The sequence below is a fragment of the Dermochelys coriacea genome, chromosome 8 (genome assembly GCF_009764565.3).
Source record: "Dermochelys coriacea isolate rDerCor1 chromosome 8, rDerCor1.pri.v4, whole genome shotgun sequence".
Lineage (NCBI taxonomy): Eukaryota > Metazoa > Chordata > Testudines > Dermochelyidae > Dermochelys > Dermochelys coriacea.
Window position 1 is genome coordinate 61,407,063 of NC_050075.1, and position 23,941 is coordinate 61,431,003.

Sequence of the window (23,941 nt, forward strand, 5' to 3'; positions counted from 1 at the left end):
CATCTGATGAAGTGAGCTGTAGCTCACGAAAGCTTATGCTCTAATAAATTTGTTAGTCTCTAAGGTGCCACAAGTACTCCTTTTCTTTTTGCGAATACAGACTAACACGGCTGCTACTCTGAAACCTGTCACAAGGTTAGCTAATTGAGTTGAATTTTTCTGTCAAAAATCAATGTCTAGGTGGACTTCAGAGGATGTCTATAAGAAGACTGACATTCGCATTAAGTGGAAGTACTAACATTTGACATAAAATTTTAGAGAGATTCCCAGATGGCTATTTCCACAGTGGTTCTGTCTTGCTTTACTGTGCTATACCGCCTGTGAACTGTAGTAACAGTGGCTGTTAATGCTGAGGCTCATTTCATATACCAAAGTTCACATCTGTATTGGAGGCGATGTGTGCTTCATGGAAATCATACAAGGGACATCGAATCTCTCTCTCAAATGTTTCTTACAACTCCACTTCCTCAAATGCAGCACATATGAAATATTTAATTAAGACAGTTCAGTAAAGTGTGCTTTCCTGTGGACAAAGGTATTCAGTATTTTATTAGCAAAGCCTTTTTTTTGTTCAGAGTTTTTGTTAATTAAAGCCTGAAACAAACTGAGGCACGGGAGCACTTGGTGTTTTCACAAGAAGAGCTGTTTTTTAAAAGAGCTGGAGTATTTAGTGGTTTTATGAACCAAGGCATCATACTGACTTGTAACCTAGTATGACGTTTTGAAAAGTGTTAACAGGAGGGGATACTTAACTCTATCTTTTGTGTTGGCAAAATGAAATGTATTACTTTCTTGCAAGCTTCTAATAGTGTTTGTGGTTACCGTGCAGTTCCATTTCAGATATCTGTAATTGCTATTCAGAGAATTGCTTAGTTGTTGTAAATATCGGTTTTCTTTTTAGCATACATACTAAATAGTGTCTTGACAATTGACCACTGAAGTATCCTATCATAGTTAACTTCATGATTAAAGACCAAAAAAAGCTAGAATACTTATTTAATCTATTGCGCTCTTGTAGGTGTGAAACGTTTTGAAGACTTCCTCTTTTTTGGAGGTGGAAGTGTTTCAATTATGCCGATTTATGCACTTGCCTTTAATATCCTTTGATGTACCCAGTGAGTTAAGTTTCAGAGTAGCAGCTGTTAGTCTGTATCTGCAAAAAGAAAAGGAGTCTTTGTGGCACCTTAGAGACTAATATTTATTTATCGTGAGCTACAGCTCACTTCATCGGATGCATGCAGTAGAAAATATAGTGTGGAGATTTATATACACAGAGAACATGAAACAATGGGTGTTACCATACACAGGGTAAGGAGAGTGATCAGGTAAGGTGAGCTATTACCGGCAGGAGAGCGGGGGGGGGGGGGAATCTTCTGTAGTGATAATCAAGTTGGGCATTTTCCAGCAGTTGACAAGAACGTCTGAAGAACCACGGGGGGAGGGAAATAAACATGGGGAAATAGCTAGTTTGTTTGTGTAATGACCCATCCATTCCCAGTCTTTTTTTCAAGCCTAAGTTAATTGTATCCAGTTTGCAAATTAATTCCAATTCAGCAGTCTCTCCTTGGAGTCTGTTTTTGAAGTTTTTTGGTGAAGAATTGCCACTTTTAGGTCTGTAATCGAATGACCAAAGAGATTGAAGTGTTCTCCAACTGGTTTTTGAATGTTCTAATCCTTGATGTCTGATTTGTGTCCATTTATTTTTTTACGTCGTTCACCTGCACATCTACCAATGTGATATATGCCATCATGTGCCAGCAGTGCCCCTCTGCCATGTACATTGGCCAAACTGGACAGTCTGTACGTAATGCTCACAAAAGCTTATGCTCAAATAAATCTGTTAGTCTCTAAAGTGCCACAACTACTCCTTTTTCTTTTTCCAGTGAGTTAAGATTACCTACAACTTGATGAAAATGGTAGTGTGCATACAGTTTAAGATTGGAAAAGGTTGTGGGTCTATCCTCCTGCTCTCAAGTAGTGGTGTTTTTTGTTTGTTTGTTTTTTTCCCCCCAAGGTATACACCAGGGTGCATTTGATTTAAATCATGATTTAAATCACTAGTCAGGAAGCCTCTATTTAATAATGGATTTCTACATAAAAGTGCATTCTTGTTGGTTGTTATAACCTTAATACATATTCTTCACAATTCAGAGATAGATGTAGGTTTCACTTTTAGAAGGTACACACTATACATTTGTTAGGTGACTTATTTTGAAAACTTTTCAGATTAGTTTTACAGCTATATCAGAAATGAATGATTGGTTATTTCAGTCATTGGGAGGTGAACTATCTCCAGTTCAACAGGTTAATCCATTAATATTTGGATGATTTTCTTGCCTGCTGTATTAGGAGGAGAACATCACCAGACAGACATTTAAATTGTTTTATTTAACTAAATCAACATTATGTATTCTGTATTTTTTTCTTTAACAGCAAACACATATTTTAACAAAACAGAATATGAATTTTTGAGTTTAGTTAAACGTTGAAGTTTTTTAAAATCAGGTTTGTTTTTGTTAAAATTGTTAAACTAAAATAGTTAAATGAAATATTAAAAATAGACAGTCAGCCAGGTCAACATGAGAAACTTAAAATATTGGCTTCTACAGCTAACTCGGTCGTCTTCACCTTCATTTTCCTGTTTGCTCATAACCTGGAAAAGAAAAAACAAGCTTTCCTGCTTTTTCAGGTCCCAAACGATTTCTCAATTTGGAATGAATTAGTCCAAAAGAAAAAAAAATGCTTTTATACACCAGCAGAAGAAGGTATGGCTGTTAAAAGTGAGATTATCACTTCAACAGTCTCTGAATCCAAGTGCGTAAGTGACTTCCACCAGTTCACTTGTGAGACTTTCTTTAAAACTTAATCAGCAAACATATATTTCTTGAATGGTTCTTATTCCCAAACTGGGTCTCTTTTACGGCTTGCTGCCATTATAGGTTTTCTGTTCTAATGAGAGAATGGTATGGTAGATCTCAAATCAATGAAGGCTACACTCAGAAAGACCTCAAGACTTCTGGAATATGCTGCTCAAACAGTTTCACTTTTATTTCTCCTGCCTGTCCCTCCCTTCTCACATTTATCTCCAGGCTTCTTCTTTGTCCAGATCTATTCCATCCCCAACAATCTTCTATTCATCGAACTTTCTGAGACTTTGCACTTTTAGAGAGAGATAAGGGATTGATTCTGTGTACACAAATTTGCAGAGGGACAATAGGGTTGAGGGTTGTTGTTTCTCACCTCTATATATATATTTATTTATTTATTTTAAAACATTTTTGCTGTTAATAGGCATGTTCTCTCTGGAGACACAAATCCACAGTTTGAGAACTGCAAAACTAAACATCTCTGATAGTACCTTCTAGACTGAGCACAGAGTCCCATTGGGTAGATAAAAAGATTAACCTAAATCTATACAGAAGCCCCTGGAACCCCATAAAATTGGGTTCCTAATCCATGAACTATTGGAACTCATTTACAAAACTTTTCTTAAACATGACATGAATATATTCTCATAATATAGAATTAGAATGTATAATTCGTATTCCATGATGAGATGCATTATAGCTCAAAGATATCTTAATTAAAACTATCTTTTAGATAGGTATTTTCCTCAAAACATTTTATATAAAAAAAATCAGATTTAAATAAAAATGGTCGATTTTTTTCGTTATTTTTTAAAATAGTTGATGATTATCCACCTTGGTATACACAGAAATTCAATTCTCTATTTAGACAGACAACTCCTTTTCTCAAACATACTTATTACTTTCTTGCCCAGTTATTCCAAGAATATAACTCTTTGAGAGAAAATCTATCCAATTTTAGCCTTACTGACTTCAACTTTACACCAACAAAGGTTAACATAAGTAGTTTAGGTGGAATCTTTGAGACTACATAAAGGCATAGCTATGAGTGTTTCTTACGCTGGAGGGACACTCTCTTTTTTTTTTTTTTTTTTTTAAAGATAAAAAAGTCATTCAAGATTAGTCTCAGTATTCTGACCAAGAGTTAATTCTTGAAAAGTATGAAGAAAATGGTTCATATACTGTGATTTGAGCAGTTAGCTCGTAAAGCAAAATACAGCATCACCATCATTCTGTTAGTGTTGGTGTTACTGTGAAACTGTCAGATTTAAATACTTAGGAGAGAGCTCTTGTAACTGTTGCCATGGTAATATCAGGAAGGCAACATGGTAGTTTTCATCTATATCCATGTTCAGCTGAATCCTTTTGTAGTAATTTAACTGTGAAAGGAAAGTGCCATTCTGTAGCCAGATTAGTTTTCATTTATTACTGCACTAATCAAAAGAGAACAGTAATTAATAATTTCATGGTAAATAAACTCTCTAAATTTTAGATACCCTTTGTTTTGAATAGTCACTGACAGCCATCTATGGAAAAGATTACCTCTGGAGTTAGTGACCTCCTGATATGCTTTCATGTCACTTTCTCTAAGATTACCTTTGATCAAGGTACAACTCTTAAAAAGCGTGCCTTTGTAATTGCAAAATGACTTGAAATTTTGACAGAAATGGAGCTACCCCCTGCTTTGTACTTTCTTTCAGAATGGACAGCTATGTAGGCCTTTCTAACTATAGATTCAAACATTTTCTAGTTTGTCCTCCTTTTTAAAAAATTCCTTAACATTATTTAAGTGTCCTATTTTTTCAACCTGAATATAGCGTTTGGTTAGCTGCCTCATTTGTAGTGCCTGACAATTTCATCTTTGTAGTCTGACAACTAGATATTGTTTTAACTGAGGTGACTAAGTACCCATCTTTATTCCTTACACCTGTGACTTTATTTTTGCCTTGGATACAGAATAAAGGTGTCTGTCTTGCCTTCTCTTTGCCTCCTTTGTGCATCATTGTACAGCTTGCTAGACGCATATGTTAATAGCTTAGCAGGCAAAAATAGATATTGATGATCAATGTTGAGGTAGGAAGCTGAAATACCGAAGATCTGACCTGCAATAGTACAGTAAATACTACATTCCTAAACTATGGCTTATAGACTTGAGTCACTTCAGTTTTCCAAGGCATTTGCACATACCAGTTATAACAGAGACTGTTTTGGAAGACGTTGTCTGAGTCACTATCCTTGTAAAATCCTCTTTGGGCTATCTACATCCAGTGAAATTTAAGGGAAGATACCATCGTTTGTTTTCAACTGTAATTGTCCTCCATTCACTCAGCCTGTAGCTAAATATACTGTTCTTTTAAGGGCATAAAATATTTCTACATGACATGCATCAAAATGGAGAATTAAGAAAAGCAATGTTTTCTGAGTTTGGCAAATGTATTATTTATTGTAGTCATTTAAAAAAAAACTGAGTTATGGATTCAACTATACATTGGTATTTACCCTTCACAAGAAATGTGAAGGGAACTGGTGTTTTTATGTTACCTTCTCTTTTCACTCAAGTTTTCACATACTTATGGCTCTAAATTTTTAATCGCATTGCCAATTTCTCCAACTATTTCATACTGGCACATGTCTGAGGCTTGGGCTGGGTTAGTGCATATTAGGAAAATAGGTGGGGGAAAAAGAGCCCCTTGAGAGTAGGGATTTTTTTTTAGCTGCACTTTTACACTTTTTTAGATAAAAATGCTTAGAATAGTAAGGATACTGGAATATAATGCTGGGTTTAGTATGGATATACTCTGAAACATAACTTGTAAAATATGTGAGATTCCATGTTTACCTCCTCACAATATCAGATGGATTTTTAAAGTTTACTATGGCCTGGTCTCCACTATGCAGGTTGATGTAAGGCAGCTTAAGTCGACCTAATTATGTCAATGTACATACGACAGCCTTGTTCCAACTATGTAAGTGCTCTACTACATCAAGATAAGAAATCCACCTCCATGGGAGGCATAGAGGTTATGTCAGTGTAGTTAGGGCAACACAATGTCTGTGTATACACTGTGTTACTTACATGGGCTGTTGGCTGTCTTATCAATTTCAGGGCTCCATGCTGGAGCTGAGAAATGGACAAGAAAGCCAGGAAGCCTGAGTCCTGCTGCTACTGGCTTCCCCACTCAGGAAAGTGAGATGCCTAGGTGGTTGCATCCCCTGCTCCCAGCAGGGAACTGTGTGGAAGCTGCCCTGGCTTTCAGCCCCCTACACTGCCCCTCTTCAGTCAGTGGAAGCACTACTGGTGAGGACGCACACCACTGGCAGAAGGAAGGTAGCGCAAACATCAGCCACTGACAAAATTACTGTGGCGGCTGTAAGTGGACCTAACATAGGTCAACTTAAGTCTTTAGTGTAGACATGTACTGAGGAAAATGTGGTCAGTTTTTGAGGTAAGATGCTGAAATATTTACCAGCATGTCGCCTTCAGCCTAGGATCTGAAAGTTAGCAGTTACATACAGCACAACAAACAGCCATGAAAAATTGAGTTAATAACTTTGAACTTAGTTAAGAACATTTTGCTCTTCTATAATATCTTCCATTTAAGTCTCAAAAGCATCTTACAGACATTGAATTTCTCCCCAAAGCACCACTAGAGGCTGAGAAGTATTTTTATCCTTATTTTGCATGTGGAAGTAGAGAGAGAGGTCGAGATCATACAGGAAATCTACCAGAATTGCTCCTGTTTCCCAACCCCGTGCTGTTAGCCATAAGACCTCGTTTTTCCACGGAGAAGGGGTATTGATGTTTGAGCTGGCAAGGAACCTAGCTCGCTTGCTTAGCTGAAGATGCACAGGAAACAGTTAGTTATATTGTCAGATCATGCCTGTTTTCAACAGTTACATTCTGGATTGCAGTTATTTTGTATACATGTTGTTAGCTGAGGAAGTATCAATTGTTAGCCAAAAATCATGAACGTTCCCTGCTGATAACCCACTGACCCATTGTTCTCATCATTTAAGACTGCTCTTAACTGTATTCCCTTCCCTTATATCTACTTGATAACATAACTGTCATCTTATAGTTTGATTCCATTTGTTCTTTTTCTCATCTTACAACCAAAAAAAATAAATGAAAATATTTCATTTAACGTTGGCAGTTGAGGTATATATTGAGTTGTAGGTACATGTGTATTGTAGGAACATACCATAGAACAGATTCTTTATCTTTAGCCACAAATGCTCAAACTACATTTAGGAAAAATATAGTTTCTGTCCATCTTAGTTTGGAAAGGTGACAATGTAAAACTCAAAACATCTTTTTCTTCTTGTGAAGAGAATATTGTAAGTGAAACATTATAAACAAAACAAAAAGTAAACAATTTGTAGCATAAATTGTTGCATTATTTTAAAACATGAACTAATGCTTTCTTATTTTGTACTAGGGTGATCAGAAACTAAGTGGTGTCTAAACACAACATAGAGAAATGGAAAGCAATTTTTATTTTTTTTAAAGGGGAAAAGATTTTACTATTTCATCCTGTAATTGTCTTTCGGTGTACAAGGCCCCCTTCACTTCTTAAAGTTTGTTCTGAACAAGGGAAAAAAGAACAGTGTTCAGAGGCGAAAAAACTTCAGTAGACTGGCTATCTAGTTTATAGTCCAAATATTCATTTTTGTATTTATAAAGTGCCTTCAAGTTACATATAGGCACTAATAAAATTTTTTAAAAACTATGATGGACTCTCAATATGGCTTATAAAAGTAAGCCTCTCTCTCTCCCCACCTGATCACTAACAAATCCTCTGCCAGTTAGTGTCAGACTAAACTGATGGATGTTGCAACCTGTCCTAAACTGCTGAACTTGGGCAGACTTTAAGGAGGAACAAGTTCCAAAGATGAGTCTGTTAGAGGATACCTTACTGCCAAATCCTAGAGTTCAAGTGTCAAGCCACATAGAGTTTAGCTATTAACCCCTTGGATTTAACCCTTCAGCAAGCAGAATTCCAGTACAGAGATGCGTTATGTGCTGTGTATGTCTTGTTCACACTTGTTAAACAATATTCTGGACTAGCTGAAACTTCTGAATAACTCAAATAAAAAGTATATTACAGTGGTCCAGCCTGGAAGTGCCAAAGGTATGGTTAAGTATTGAGGCCCTACTCAGAGAGGAAGGGCTGTATTCTTTGGGTCAGCTGTTGATTGGGGAAGGCATCTTGAGCCATAGCTCTTGACTGAACATCAGGGACCAGTGCTGAATACATTATGAACCCATGATAGCATATCACATAATCACTCCATTAAGGATGTATGCAGTTCCTTGAACATTCTGCCCCCAACCATCTCTCCAGATGTCTTCCCAATAACCAGCAGCATTATTTCCATCTTGTCTAGCTTTCATCCAGAATGCTATCTCTGACAAGTATCAACTGGAAAGCAAACTGTTGGATCTGAATTTGAAGGAAGACCAAAAATGGGTATCAGCACAGTGGTAAAGCAACAGCCCCAAAGTTTGTTTCCCTCAGTCACCTTCATGTACAGGAAGAGGGAATGGCTATGGACGTCGTCATTTTCAGAACAAATAAGATTTATTTCTTCAGTGCAGCTTTTGCTTAATCCAAGCAACATATCCACTCTCTCATGCAAATATCATAAACTAGTCAAGCAATTTTTCCTACAGGCCTGGGAAGAAGAGAGATTGTTCTGTTTAATATTTTGAAGATGCTCATACACTGTGGTTGTGGTACCATCTGAGTAGTTAAATTAAATACAGAAAGGTGGCGAGAGAGACCTCTAAAATCAAATTGCTCATGTTACCAAAGAGCTCAGGGTTTCATGGGAGGGGAAAAAACACAACTACTGTAATGCAGCTTGTTCATACCTATTAGTACTTGACTTGTGGTCAATCATATCAAAGGTGGCTAAGAGTAAACAGTGTCTGTATGGACTCATGATGTCTTTCCATTATTACCTGAAGAGCAACCAAAAATATCAATACAGTCTCTGTGCCTAACATAGTTTGAAAACCCACTGCAATAAAGGTTAGGGGAAACCAGAGAAATCTTAAAAAATGCAGAAGCTGACTAACCATTACCTTCTGAGTAACCTCCCTGTAAAGGAAGGTTTGAGTGACCGTAGATATAGTCTGTTTTTATTAAAATAAATAAAAGTGAATCAAATAATATAACTATTACCAAAATGTATCAAGCATTTTTTTTTTTTTTTGCTCAGTAAAGGTACTATTGGAGGTTGCAGGACGGTTTTCTACTAAAGCAAAGGTATATGGCTGTAAACCTGGCACTGTGACAACAAACAGTGACTTAGAATATCTAGTATTAGGAGGCAGCAACCTATTGGGAAATGAGCTTTCTAAATATGTGCATTGGTAGAGTGAAAACCTATAAATCTATATTTTTACCTTTCACTTTCAGTGGAACACAGGAGTGACTTTCATCGCACTTGTGGTTTTTTTATTTTATTTTTTTTAAACCATCTTATTATCCAGAAATATAAGTTTTGCTAAATTATCACTTCCATATCACCTTTGTGAAAAAAGATTTTTGGCTTACTTTGCTCAAGCGACAATTTCACTTAGTTAATAGTATTTTTGAGAGGGGAGGGGAACTGCAGTCTGTGCGCCCCCCTCCCCCCCCAAATTGGACCATTTTTGAGACCAGATCAAAGGTTTTGAGTTTTGCATTTTTCATGTATCTTTAACTACCTCAAAGAAAGTGAATGCAATAGCAGATATAATGGACTTGCATGGTGAGTAGTATATTAGAAGAGGATGCTCTTTGACACCGAGATTATGGTGTTATCCTCCGAATATAATTCAGAGTTTGAAATAACCTTCAGTGATTTCTCAATTTAAATTTTAATCTAAAACTCAGTTCACAAGCTGTCACACCACAAAATAGCAGCCTTCTAAACTTCGAGTTTTGTTTGTCTTACTGTAGTAAAGTATGTGCTCAGTGCTTTAAAATTCATTGATAGTTTCTTCTCAAATTGTAAATGTCACATTACTAAACTCAGATTGCCTGTGAAACAGCTGTGTAATCACTTTTTAATATGGTTCTGAAGTTAGGGAAGAAAACTTTCTAAAATTACAAAATGTCCTTAACTTAACATGGATAGTTTTATTTACAACAGTTCTAGACAACGGAATGAAATCATTAATGGCTGAAGAGGAAAGAATTTTTTGAATTAGAGCAGTATGTGCATTTAAAAAAAAGTGTGGAAAATATGCTCAATTATATTTTATTGGCACATAAAATATCAATTGTACCACCAAAGTGTTCATGCTTATTATTGCACATTAACACAGAAAAATCCTTGTATACCATCTTTTTCCTCAAATTTGTTTGGAAACCCTTTTGGTTATAGTTTCATAATATTACTATCTTCAAGAATTATACTCTTCTAAAATTAAAAAAATAATTTTCAAACTCCATTATATGAGGGCTTAACTAAAGACTGTCCCATTAAACTCATCTGTTTTCACTGTACATGCTTTCAGCAATATTTACAAATTGCACATGGGATACTTTTATAGAGGGAATATTGTCCTTTTTAATGCAGTTTACGATGGCGATACCTGCCAGATTTTTCTTTTGCTGCATTGGCACAGGCATTGTGCTTATTTTGTTGTAAGTGGTTCCAGTATTTGATCAGTTCACTAGGCTGGAACTGATGGGAGGTAATTAGGTGGCTATATTTACAGCTGGAATAAGAAACTCGCCAGTGATTGAAGACGAACTCATTGGGTGGGGGCATAGGGTCAATTCGCAACTTGGCAAGACAGATGCCCACATACACATCCTCTAAGTGCAAGCGTCTGATGCTTAAAGAGACTTTAAATACCTTTTCTGCCAAATCTCCAGAAAAAACATAACCAGTTCCTGAGCAGAATACAGGGTAACGCTCACTTGGATACAGATCAGGTGGCATATACCACTTGCTATCCTTGTTCCTATTAGGTGCATACCCTCTCATTAGGTAACCTGTAAAATACTTGTGCCTTGGAGGCAGTTCTGGCTTCAGAAGCTTATGTATTAAATACTCAGTATTGACAAACATATCACTGTCCGTTTTCATAACATAGGGAACATTTGGACAGTAGGTGGCAACCCAGTTCATCCCCATAAGAGTTTTAATGGTTAAGTTATAATAAGTGTCTAAATATTCTTGTTGAATAACGTCATGGTATTGTCTGCTTTCCTCCAGTATGGCACGTTGGAGGTATCCATTTAGTTTAATGCTTAAGCCCAGCAAAAAAATTCGAACAATTTGGATACCTGGTGCCATGCTTTCATTACCCCACGTTTGCCGAATAGCTTGTCTAGCTTCCACTTGGCCTGGTTCTGCAGCTATGAGTAGTATTAGAAAAGGACTTTTCTCCTGGCATTTTTCCGGCTCATTTATTATATACTTAAAATGATATGAAGTTAGGTGTCCAGTACCTTTCTCATTGTAAATACTTCCATTGGCACTAAGTGTATTCTCTAAACCAGTTACTCCTTGTGGTGAAAGGTCAGTGTTGTTGGAATTAGTGACTGTCTGAGGCCTAAGAGTCTGAGGGACTGTATCCTTCCAAATGTTCCTCAGAGAACTGTGGTTTGTCTCACTTTTTGTAGACTTAAATCCTCGAATAGTGTAAGCCACAGGATTTTCTTTGAATCCAGCCTTGCCTGGCAGCCAGTCATGATGATTAAAGAACAGAAACATAGCAAAAAGAAACACGAGAGAAAGCAGACCAATAAGATGGGTGCGAAACAGAGACCTTTTGGTATTCCACGTCATTTTTGCAAAACAGCAGTGTCGTCTTCTCCACTGAAGCATGTTGTACGTATCCAACAATGGGATGTGAGATAATGGTTGAAGAAAATGCTTTTTCCTTTCCTTCTGAATCCACTGCTATTCTTTGGTATTCATCTTCTCTTGTATTCACATTGGGTAATTCTCTGCAAATGGGTCACTCTGCTGCATAGGTGAAAAAATAACAATCTTTTACAATTCACCTTAAGATCAGGTTTTTTATAATCTAAAGTTACAGTGAGAAATAAGAAGCAAATAAAATTTGAATTTTAATGATAAAATTAGTCCCAGTGAAATTATCTAAATAAAGTTGAATTCCACACTAAAAAGCAAACTTAATTTTTTTAGGTTTAAATATACTTGATGCATTAGCATTTGGGAAAAGTTATAGTGCTTTATAAATTACAAAAAACTTTGCTTTATATGGGTAGTGTATCCTAGATACTAATGATTTGTCGTCTTCTTCCCACTGTGCAATAAAAGGTAGCTTGTTCAACTCTGGACAAGAAAGTCTGAAGCTGACTTAAATCAGCTCTATGTATAGTGAATGTAAAACTGTTCTACTGTTCTTGAGAAAGGCCAAGTGAAAAGGCCTTGATACCAGATGGGAAGGTTTATTGGCATTAATTAAAATGGATTTGACATGCACTGGGTAGTATGGCTCACAGTCAGACTTTTTGTAAAGTGGTCATGTTTGGGTAGTGGGACAGACAGTGCAAGGTTGATTATAGCAGAGTTCTGTTAGTCACAGTACACTCGTTGGCATGTTTCCATTGTCCCCTGCTGTGTTCAGAAACTCAGTGAGAAGTTGCACCTGTCAAATTAATTTTCGGGGTCCAGTAACCTCATTGCATGATAAATGATGAATGCATTTGTTCGTCTTCGACTCATCTTTAACCTTTTGTTCCACAATGAGGGGTTGAAGAGAACATTTTCCTTACCTGAATCTTCTGTGGTTAATTTTAAAATTAAATATTTACTATAGTCATGGAGAGTTCAGTTGTGTGTACACAGTAAAATTACACAGTAATCTCAATTTTTATAGTAAACCACAGATTATTACTTTCATTGTTTTTTATAGTAACTAACTTGTATGCTTCTGATACAATGTTACAGTTGAGACAAAATTGTACTAGCAGCTGCAACTATAGAAAATTTGTTAACTTAGCTTTACAGCATCACTTCCCATCGCCTCATAAATTTATTTTAGATTCAAGAGCAGAGTCAATATGGCAGCTTCATGATGTTGCATATTAAAAGCTGATCACATCATCTCATAAATGAGCCTTTCATTGCACAGCACAAATTTGTTTGTGATTTTCAATTTGCTCTAATTCATTTCTAGACTCTAGGGTTTTGAGTTAGGCTTTTTTTTCCCCATCTTGTTGGAGTCCCATGGAAAACACTTCTTTTATGTAAATGAGTAATTTATTTAATTACTTCGCTATCTTCCAAAGCCAATATTTGCATTAATTCTTCATTTTAAAAAAGGTAGTGACATGTTACATGGATAATTACAAGATTTAAACTGTAAAGATGTAATTTGAAAGCTTGGCAGAGATAATTTATTAAATCATACTATGGTTAAAGATTAAAAATCTTTACTTACTCCCCCAAACACACGTACGTGTGTGTGTGTGTGAAAATATATATGTATAGCCTACAAATCTGTGCCCGAAACATGTAGAAAAAATAAAAATGATTATAAAAACTTTATGTAGAATTTTTTAAAAAGAGGCCATATGTCAAACTAAATTTAAATTTAAAGTGAAAAAATGAATGGATCTTTATGCAGAGGAAAGCTCATTCAAAATATTTGGTTTGCTGGAAGTGCTGGAAGTATTATCTTACTGAATGAAAGCTATACTTTGTCTATCTTATTAACCTCCACTAGGAGGAGCAAGTAAGTGGGGATTTTAACCATGATTTGAAACAATGTAAAAGTATCTGAAAAGGCTGTAGGGTTCCAAAACTCTGCTTCTGAAACAGTAAAATATGTACTAAGTGATATGTTAAATTCTTCTATATGAACATTTTCTATTGTATGCAGTGCCTCAACCCACTGAATTGAAATAGCTTTGTCTGAAGTTGAAATTTAGTGGCTCATGTCATTTACTTGATATTGAGCTGCCTCTAAAACTATTTTAGAATGTACACAATGCGTAGCTGTAACATAGAGGTTAAAGTTGTAAGTGATAAAAATATTTAATTTGAGAAATAACCTGAAATTGTCTATGTAGGAGGAAATAAATCCCTCAGGATTTAATTTTGAGCTGATCTGCCTATTCATGAATTTGGGGGGGTGGGTGTGGGTGTGGGTGTCTGTCTGTCTGAGGAGAGAGAGAGAAATATCTAACGCTGACCGTGCATTTTATGTGAAAAATCGGTGGTTTCAGTTTTGAAAAATTTTACATAAAAGTAAATACAACAGTCTTACTTCAAATAAGTCTGTTCAGCCAACATCTCTCAGTTCAATGAATATTTAATGTCAGCTTCTGAGGGTGGGAATATATTTGGTAAAACATAGTTACTCCATTACATATGTATGTAGGCTCATGTAGATTTCAGAAAGGTAAAATACAGAATTTCTTGAAAGCTGAATAAAGGATAGCAACTGCAGTTTAGTTTAACTTTGTAGCCACACTGAATAACTCCACTACTACAACTTCCTCTTATTAAATGCAAAAGATTTCAGTGAATTTTACATTGGTAGCTGTAAATATTTCAATATTTAATTGATGTAACTTTTTTTTCTGTGCACCCATTTTTAGTTAGAGGAACTTGAAAGTACTGAAGACTATTTCATGTACAATGAACTTCTGAAAACTTATTTTCAATTAATTTTCACAAGAAAATATAGGAATAGAGGATTTTAAAAGCTGAAGCTTATTTAGAATCTGCATGCTTATGTGGTCTGTTTAAATTTCTTAATATATTAAGCCTATCCTCAACTCAAAACTTCATAAAAATGAGGTGATTTCTTCAAATGTTTCTTGATTGTCATGGATGTTCATAAAATCGTATATTCAAAAATTGTATAATATTTCTTGTGTTTAAAAATGTTTTCTCTAGGCTTGTGAAAATATTTACTAGAAGACTAAATTAAAACTTGATGTCTTTGTTATGTCATTTGTAATTGTGGTTCAAAACATTTTAAAATGCGTGAAGGAAATTAAGAATTTTATCTCTAAGTATAGTAGTAATTGTCCTTTTTTGGAGGAAAAAAAAGTATTAGCTAATAACATTTGCCTAATGTTTAACAGACTGTGAGAAGTTGGCAATGTACATTATGAAAAACATTAATGGATTTGTTTCCTGCGACTTTGACTGTTTTATTAGGTAGAGTATTATCAAACACTTGTTCAGTCAGTGATATTAAGCTATATTTTTTAAAAAAGCTTAGAATTAACACATCCTGTGTTACTGGTAAGTGGGACTGAACCTACCTAGAGAGTCGAATAGTCACCTTGTCCTTTGAATGCTATAGTATGCAGCTGTGCATTTTAAGCATATTTATTTATAAAAGCTCTATTTATTTATTTCTCAACACTTGAATGTGCAGTGATTGATGTATTGTGAATAGACCAAGTTCGACTGTAGGATGCCTCTTGAATGTTTTATTTTTGGTCTTTGCCGTGCTTGTGTTTCAGCTCCTTCTATTTCCAGTAGTGCTCAATAATTATGGCTCTGCAGATTGAAGCTTTAGTTTCAGCTCTGCATTTATATATCCTGGATTTTCATATTTTGATTAGCTCTGTGGACAAACCCTTAATTAGAGGGAAAAGTTGGGAAGGCAACCTGAGAATTGGTGTACTGGTGGTAAATAGCACCAGGGTTTAAGCACTATATGCAGGGCCTAATATCTGTGTTGACATTAACTCCATTAATCCTTTGCACAAAATGGACTATGCTCAAACTGTTTCTTTTCTGCTTGTTAAAATCCAATACTTTTAAATAACGAAATTCACAAAATTAACTATCACTCATCGGCACATTTGCTGAGATTACATTTTTTTTTTCAGTGATTCTTTTACAAAATGTTTTGGACAAACTTAATACGAGTTATGTTTTGTTTTGTTAAGGTGCCATTCAGTTTTCAAGTTACATCATCTTGCTGTATCTTTTGTTAAATTAAACATGCAGACTTTGTCCACAGTTGCATTAGTTTTATCATATGTTAGAATTACCTGGGACAAAGTAAGCACTTCTATATAACACTCTTTAATCATTTATTGTATTTTATTGATAGATTTTGCAGATAAGGATGTTCACTCTGTAGCTCTATAAGATTATTATAGATTCAGGTCTTTTATTTTTATTGCAGATAGTAATGTGAGGTTCCTGTCTGTTTTTTATCAATAAATTATTTTAAGGTTACCGAGCTTAAACACTAGATAAACTGATTTTTCAATCATTTCTATCGTGGTACCTTTTTTTATAGTCAGAGTTAAACAATCAATGTGTTACATATTAAGCAGATAAATTGTAATGATGACATGATGTAAATTACATGCTCACCATCCTGAGTGATACCAGTATATTAAGGTTTCCTTTGGGGATCTCAGTGGAGCCTGAGACTACTTGTAAATGTGGTGGTTAATTGTACTTCTGTTAGATAAATCATGTCCATTCTTTTGCATGCTTTTTTAGTCCTAAATTAGGCATGCTGATAATATTTAATCTGACATTTTGTTTGTGGTTAAGAGCACTATATAGAAAATTCAAAAAGGATTGAAGGTACTACTTAACTAATATAATTTAACTGCATGGTCTGTTTTGACGCTTCAGGACTCTCAGCATGTGTCACACATAGCCATTTTACCAGGGCTTTAAGATTACTTCAGATAAGGATTAACCATCCTCTCAAACTTGGGTCAGATTTAACGGATTTTTTTTTTAAAACAGGAGGTTAAGTTTAATTTCTCAAATACAATAACCATAGATAGCTACATTATCCCCATAATCCCTTTTCCCTACCCTTAACCCTCAGTTGACTGTGAGAAACATATTTAACTAAGAAGTAAAGCAGTAGTGACATTTGTTCTCTGTTGTGTTGGTGCTGCGGGGAGGAATTGCTGGAATTCTTTTTCCACTGATCATGGAAATGTTATCTCTGGGAACTATAGGCTGGCTGTGATCTATACCTATAGGATGCAAAAGTAATAGACAATTGAATGAATATCTCACACATGGTTTAGACATACCTTCCTTGGTTAGGCCATTTATGTTGAGAGGATTATTGCCACTGAAAATAGTTTTGGCACGCATCGCTTCAGCAAAAAAGATGCTATCGAACATGCGCACATCCCCCAAACGTCTGCTTCCTGCGATTGCTTTTCACAGTACCCAGTCTGTCCATCTGTCTGCTCGTTGCTGTTACCTTCTTTGCTTATAAGTGTCCATTTCTTGGGGTCTTTTGTTCATCTTTCAAACAAAAGAACAGTAGCTCTTGCTTGTGTTCCGAGGAGGGTTGTCTGCTCCTGACAATTGATGCATTGAAGCTTTTACATCTGGCATTTCCCTTGTTGGACAATGCAGTGCTGTATTCTCTTCTCAGTATCCATATTTGTAGCGATTAAGGTGAAGCAGCAAGTGCTAGAGTGTAGTGGTTGTTGCATTCAATAATGTGGTTTACTTCTTCCGTCCTTCCACCTTTTGTTGCTAGGCAGTAACTAAAAAGGTTTTGAGCAATTTGAACTAAGGGTTTTGGTCTATAAAATCCATTCCATAGTTCTTCAGCTGCTGCACAGGCAGGCAGCAGTTTAAATGTGGGCTTTGACAGATGCTGTCTTCTGACAGAGCAGAATTTAACGTCATTGCTTGGCTGACTCCCACGTGATTGTTTGCATTCATTTTGACTAAATCCTAAGGCAGACAGAAAGCTTACAGGTTTTTACTTCTATTTGATAAATGATACATATTCAGTACAAGTGTAGTGCTGAGTGAATAATATGAAAATGGGATGATTATTAAATGAATGATTCAGTTCGTTTTTCAAATTGTATTCCCTTATCTTCAGTGCCATAATTTACAATTCTCTAATGTTTTTTTTAATGTTAGACATTCCATTTTCTTACTCTGGATATACTTCAGCAGAGGATAAGAGCTATAAGCTTTTAAATACATTAGCTTTGATTAACCCCTTCACTGCTCTGTGAACATGCCTGGTTATTCTGTGTAAAATAGGACATATGTCTTACTATATTATAATATTAAAATAAAAATAGAATGCCCCCACCTTTATTCCCTACATCCATGACTGTTCATGTGGAAACTCCTCTTCATGATCTTAATTTAGTCAAAGCAGTTGGCAGCAGCTAATGTACAAATACCAACGCATTCAGCCATTAGTGGTTTCCTTCATTAGTAGAGGTCAAAGTTCAGCATTGAAGAAATAGGGAAATTGAATGACTCTAAGAGACCCTGATATTTTTATAATTTTTTTCTTTGAAATGTCTACGCTATATAATTTGTCTTGATATTCTTAATAGAATTTGCATTAAATTTTATTTTCTCTCATTTCAACAACCAGGTCCTTTTATGGCATAGTATCATAGTAAATTATGTGATGTATGCAGTACATAAGCAAAAACTCAAAAGATTTTACTCAATTATAGGGAACACAATTGTAATGAAGAATGAATATTTGAGTATTTATCCATCTCGTCCTTTGAAAAGGTCCACTGATTTTTCATTTATGATACACTTCTAATGGGACTAGCCATTGACTAAGATTGAGAATTTCTTCATTGGACTACCATATCATATGCTACCTCTGACTTCTGTAGTCCACTGGGCAAGTACCTGCTGTAATGGAACTTAAATAACAATTCATGCTTCCCCAGGTGCAGTGAATGTGGTTTACTATTCCAGTTGCATGTTCTGATAACTTACAAAAACTATTTAATCAAAGATGTACCTATTTTTCCGAAAATACCAATGTATAAAAGTCCAACATGTTAATTAGGATGACCTTTTTTCAGTCTATATTTCCAATCCTAATTACAATTTGTGTAAACCCTGTTACCCTCTTTGAGGTACTATATACAGTAACTCCTCACTTAACGTTATGTTCCTAAAAAATGCTACTTTAAGCGAAACTATGTTAAATGAATCCAATTTCCCCATAAGAATTAATGTAAATGGGGGAGGGAGGGGTTAGGTTCCAGGGAACTCTTTTTCACCAGACCAAATACACCACACACGCTCTCGTGCTCTCTCATTTTAAACAATTTTAATACTGTGCACAGCAATGATGATTGTGAAGCTTGATTGAGGTGGTGGAGTCAGAGGGTGGGATATTTCCCAGAGAATGCCTTAGTGCTAAATGCATCCGATGAAGTGAGCTGTAGCTCACGAAAGCTTATGCTCTAATAAATTTGTTAGTCTCTAAGGTGCCACAAGTACTCCTTTTCTTTTTGCGAATACAGACTAACACGGCTGCTACTCTGAAACCTGTCATTAGTGCTAAATGATGAACTAGCACTCGGCTGAGCCCTCAAGAGTTAACACGTTGTTAACGTAGCCTCACACTCTACAAGGCAATAGGAATGGAGGGAGGAGAGACAGCATGGCAGAGAGAGACAGACGTGTGTGTGTGTGTGTGTGTGTGTGTGTGTGTGTGAGAGAGAGAGAGATGCGCGCATTGCCCCTTTAAGTATGCTGACCCCACTCTAAGTACACTGCCTTTTTAAGTAGATCGGCAAGTTAAGACAGCTCCTGATGCTAGGAAGCTCCCTCTGTCTTGAGCCCTGTTGTCCCCTCCTCCCCTGCTCTGTGAATACTTGGGTACATGAGTGGGGGGGAGCGGGACACGATGACAATACCCTTCTTCTCTCTTCCCTCTCCCCCTGCACAGAAAGCAGGAGGCTCCCGGGAGCAGCTCCAAGGCAGAGGGGGGAGGGACAGCTGAACTGCTGGCAATTGATAGCCTGGGCAGCTGCCGCACAGGGAACTTGTGGGGCTGATGGTGGGGGGCTGCTGGTCCACTCTGGTTCCAAGCCCCCACCAGCTCACTGCAACAGGCTGCTCTTTCTGCAAGTAGTGGACAAAGTAGGCAGCTGCCAAACAACATTATAAGGGAGCATTGCGCAACTTTAAACGAGCATATTCTCTAATTGATCAGCAACGTAACAATGAAACAATGTTAACTGGGACAAAGTTAAGTGAGGAGTTACTATATATTGGTAAAGACTTGTATCTGCTTTGGTCTAAAATAGTGGTTTTAAAAAAACCAAAAGGATGAGTTATTGTAGACGGTAACTGTACTGCCCAAAGTGCACTATAAATAATTAAGCATCAGTATTGAGAAAAGTGTGTGTGCCTCCTGCCTGACTACTGACGTGTCTATTCAAACTTTGGGACATATATGACTTATCCTCCCCTTCTTCCAAAACTTAAATATATTAAGGCTTGGTCTACACTACCACCTTACATCAGTTTAACTGTTACTTAGGGGTGTGAAAAATCCACCACCTGGAGTAAAGCAGCTATACAAACCTAACGCTTGGTGTAGAAAGCAGGTCGATGGGAGAGCTTCTCTCATAGACGTAGCTTCCTCCTCTCTGAGGTGGATTAACTACACCTCTTCTGTTGGTGTAGGTACAGTAGAACCTCATTTACGAGCACCTTAGTAGTGGAGAGTGTTCGTAACTCTGAAATGTTTGTTACTCTGAACAAAACATTATGGTTGGTCTTTAAATTGAATATTGACTTAATACAGCTTTGAAATTTTACTATGCAAAAGAAGAATGCTACTTTCCCTCTCTATTTTATTTTTTTAGTAGTTTAACACAGTACTGTACTGTATTTGGTCTCTTTCGTCTCTGCTGCTGCCTGATTGCGTATTTCTGGTTCCAATGAGGTGTGTGGTTGACTGGTCAGTTTGTAACTCTGTGTTTGTAACTCTGAGGTTCTAATGTATCATCTTCACTAAGTACTGCAGCAGCACCACTGCAGTGCTGTAAGTGTAGTCAAGCCCATAATTTGTATATGTATAGTAACAGATTACACCAGTTGAAAGCCAACCTGCTGTTTTCTGAAGTATTTCCTGGAAAATCAAAAAATTAATTTACTGATAGTGATTTACATAGGCAATGCTTTTGAATATCAATCTGAAGGCTGCTAATTTTTTTGTTGAATTTGCTGATATTAAACTGCATGCTTGGAAAAATGGACTTATCTGAAGTGGACCAGCAAGTGTGGGATAGCTCACTGAAATCCATTTACCATTTTTATTTACTTTCATTTGTTTTGGGCATGGCAAAAAATCTATGAAAGGCTTTATATTCCAATATGTGCCTAAGTGCTATAATGCATGACGATCCCAGTATTTGTCTGTAAATGCTTTATTAAGATATATACAAAAATATAAGAAGTCCACTTATGAAGGCTAAATTTTGATACTGTTTTTGGTTAGTGACCACTTAGTGCTTATGGGTGAGAACTTGACATGCATCAGGCTTGTCATCCCAAGGGGAGTCTCTGACACACTTCAAACCAAATGCACTTCTTCAGGTAGAATAAACAAATTTATTTACTACAAAAGAGAGATTTTCAGTGACTAGAAGTCAAAGCACAACAAGTCAGATTTGGTCAAATGAAAAGAATGCTCTTTGCTTTTAAAGCTGATCTTAACGCTTTCAGTGCTCTTACAAACTTAGATGCTTCTCACCACAGGCTGGCTGGTTGCTCTTCAGCCGGGCTCTTGCCTTTGATCAGCGTTTCAGTCACTTGGTGGTGGTGCCTGTCTATCAGGGATCGGCAGCCTTTGGCCTGCGGCCTGCCGGGGGGTGGGTGGGTGTGTGTGTGGGCAAAACAGAGCCCACTTAACTTTTGGAGTGAATATGGCCTCTCTGGCCTACGTGTACTGTCAGAAACATTTGTGCATTGTAATTGAAATGTTTGAAATGTTTCCGTCAAAAGAAATATTGGCACATTTTTGAACTTGTGGCTTTACGGCCATCAATGTTATTTCGCTCGTATTCCTGGCTACCCATCTGAGCATTTAACTTGCAGTATACTTCTGCTTCTCAATTTTAACTGCTTTACTTTGCATGCTGCTGCATAGCACAGCATAATTTAGAATAATTTTGTATACTTTGTTTTTACTTCTGTTAAATTTTATGTTTTGGGTTAAAAACACTTCTGTCATGCAATTAAATACTGATAGCTGTTAAAACAGAATAATGGCAGGCTGTGCAAGTCTGTATGTGGAAGGTATGGAATAGACAGCTTTGAGGATGGAATAGTTTAGCTTCTAAATCCAGGTATATGTGGCTGAAAAGGCTGAAGTTGCTCTACAGAGCTGTATGTGAGATGATGCTATTCCAAAATGTAGAGTTTTCAGCGTATTACAATGAACAATTTAAATATAGCAAATGGCATAGTTTTCACCTTTATTGTTTTGGCCTAAGTTAAATCTTGTGAACAACTCAGTCCCTAGATCTATAGACATTGTTTTTCCCATTCTGGTACAGATTTACTTACACAAGTGTAACTGTTTTTCAGAAATATATTTAATTCTCTTTAGTTCTAATTAAGTTAGACAATTCTGTATCTTAAACTCTCTGCATATAAGCATTTATTCATATACTAGCAACTGTTCTTTGTTTTAAATAAAGAAATTACCCAGTTTGTATTGTAGCTAGTGTTGGAATGTTTTACTTGTGGTTTATTTTATGCTCAGAACCCAGGTGCATAATTTAGTATCCCAGCATTTTCTTAACTGAATGAAAAATGGAAATCTAGAAATGACCACAAGTGTCAGTGTTGTCTTCCTTATTTTCCTTCTCAGACATTCACTGTTGCTTAATTGCTTCACATACATTATATTGGTTAATTTTTTCTAAAAGCAATTTTGGAATTTTGCCTCTCCTATACTACAGCTAATCTACAGATTTTAATGTTTACATTAACTTGTGAGTTTATTACATGACTAATAGAAGTATAGCAATAATACTAGAGGAATTAAAACTATGATGTTGAGCACAGATCAGCAGGTGCTTTTGGTATTTGGACCATGTTGTTTTTTTTTCCTTCCATTCTTAATCAGTTATCACAGTTGTGCACTCTTTCTATACTTGATGGTAAATGATACCAAGGCAAACCTTAAGAAACCTGAGAAACAGAAAAGGCCTTGTTCTTTTAAGGTCAGAAAATATACTGCTTATATTGCTCCAGGTGACTTGCTAAATTATCCAGCACCTTTGTCATGTAAATCATTAAAAACTATCAATGGGGAATGGTTCATAGTTATGTAGATTCAGTTTTGGCTTGTGTAGAGCAAATGAATTTGTAAAATACCAAACAGCAGTTGGATCAGTACTTTACTTTACCACAGGATGCATACAAAAAAACCTTAAAATTTGAAAAGTTTGGAAAAAAAATAATAAAATTAGAGCAATTAGAGCATTGGTTCTGAAACTTCATTGCACCGTGATCACCTTCTGACAACAAAAATTACTATATGACCCCACGAGGCGGGACTATAGCCAGAGCCCCACTGACGTGGGGGGTGGGGAGGGAGGAGAAGCCTGAGCCCCACCACCTTGAGGCGGGGTGGGGGAAGCCAAAGCCTGAGCAGCAAAACACATGCTGGCCTGCATACTTCTCTATTTGCTCTTGTGTTATAAGTAAATGCAACATACAGAGCTACTCTTGGGTCTCCCTGAATAATCCATTGCTTTTTCCCCCTCTTTATCTCATCTCCCTTTTTTTCTACTCTTTAAATTTTCACTACTTTTCCCTTTGAGCCTTGTATCTAAGGGTATGTCTGCACTTAAAACATTACAGGTGCACTGCTGTAGCATCTCAGTATAGACACTGGCTACGCTGAAAGAAGGGGTTCTCTCGTCGGCATAGGTAATCCATCTCCTTGAGAGGCAGTTGTTAGGTCAACAGAAGAATTCATCCATTGACCTAGCAGTGGCTTCACTGGGGATTAGTTTGATATAACTACATCTCTTGGAGGGGGATTTTTCATACCGTGGAGAAACATAGCTATATGGTTTCTAGAGTAGACCATGCCTCATTCTTGCCAGTGTTAATGAGTGTTTAAAGTACATTTTCATTAGGGAGTGAGTAGCATAGTTTCATTTGCTTTGTGCAATATTGTGGCTTGTGCAGCACTTCCCTGCTGCACTGATATATTGGGAAGTAGTGCTTCCTGCTTGTCATGATGGCTGCTTTTGCTTTCTAAAAGGATCTGTGCTTTGAGGCTTTGATTCAGCACAGGAGGGGAGAGAAGGCTAACCTGCAGCAGAACT

General features: G+C 36.5%; 2 protein-coding genes across 2 annotated transcripts in view; one reads left to right on the forward strand and one right to left on the reverse strand.

The window, feature by feature from the left end:
- The window catches only part of CDC73 (cell division cycle 73), a 174,699-nt gene that overhangs the window by 78,528 nt on the left and 72,230 nt on the right, over positions 1-23,941 (forward strand).
- Positions 7,515-17,472, reverse strand: LOC119859880 (beta-1,3-galactosyltransferase 2). The gene is made up of 2 exons (XM_038412686.2): positions 16,880-17,472; positions 7,515-11,840 (listed from the first exon to the last, which is right to left on the reverse strand). The coding sequence occupies exon 2, from the start codon at positions 11,697-11,699 to the stop codon at positions 10,431-10,433; it is 1,269 nt and encodes a 422-aa protein (XP_038268614.1). The 5' UTR covers positions 11,700-11,840; positions 16,880-17,472; the 3' UTR covers positions 7,515-10,430.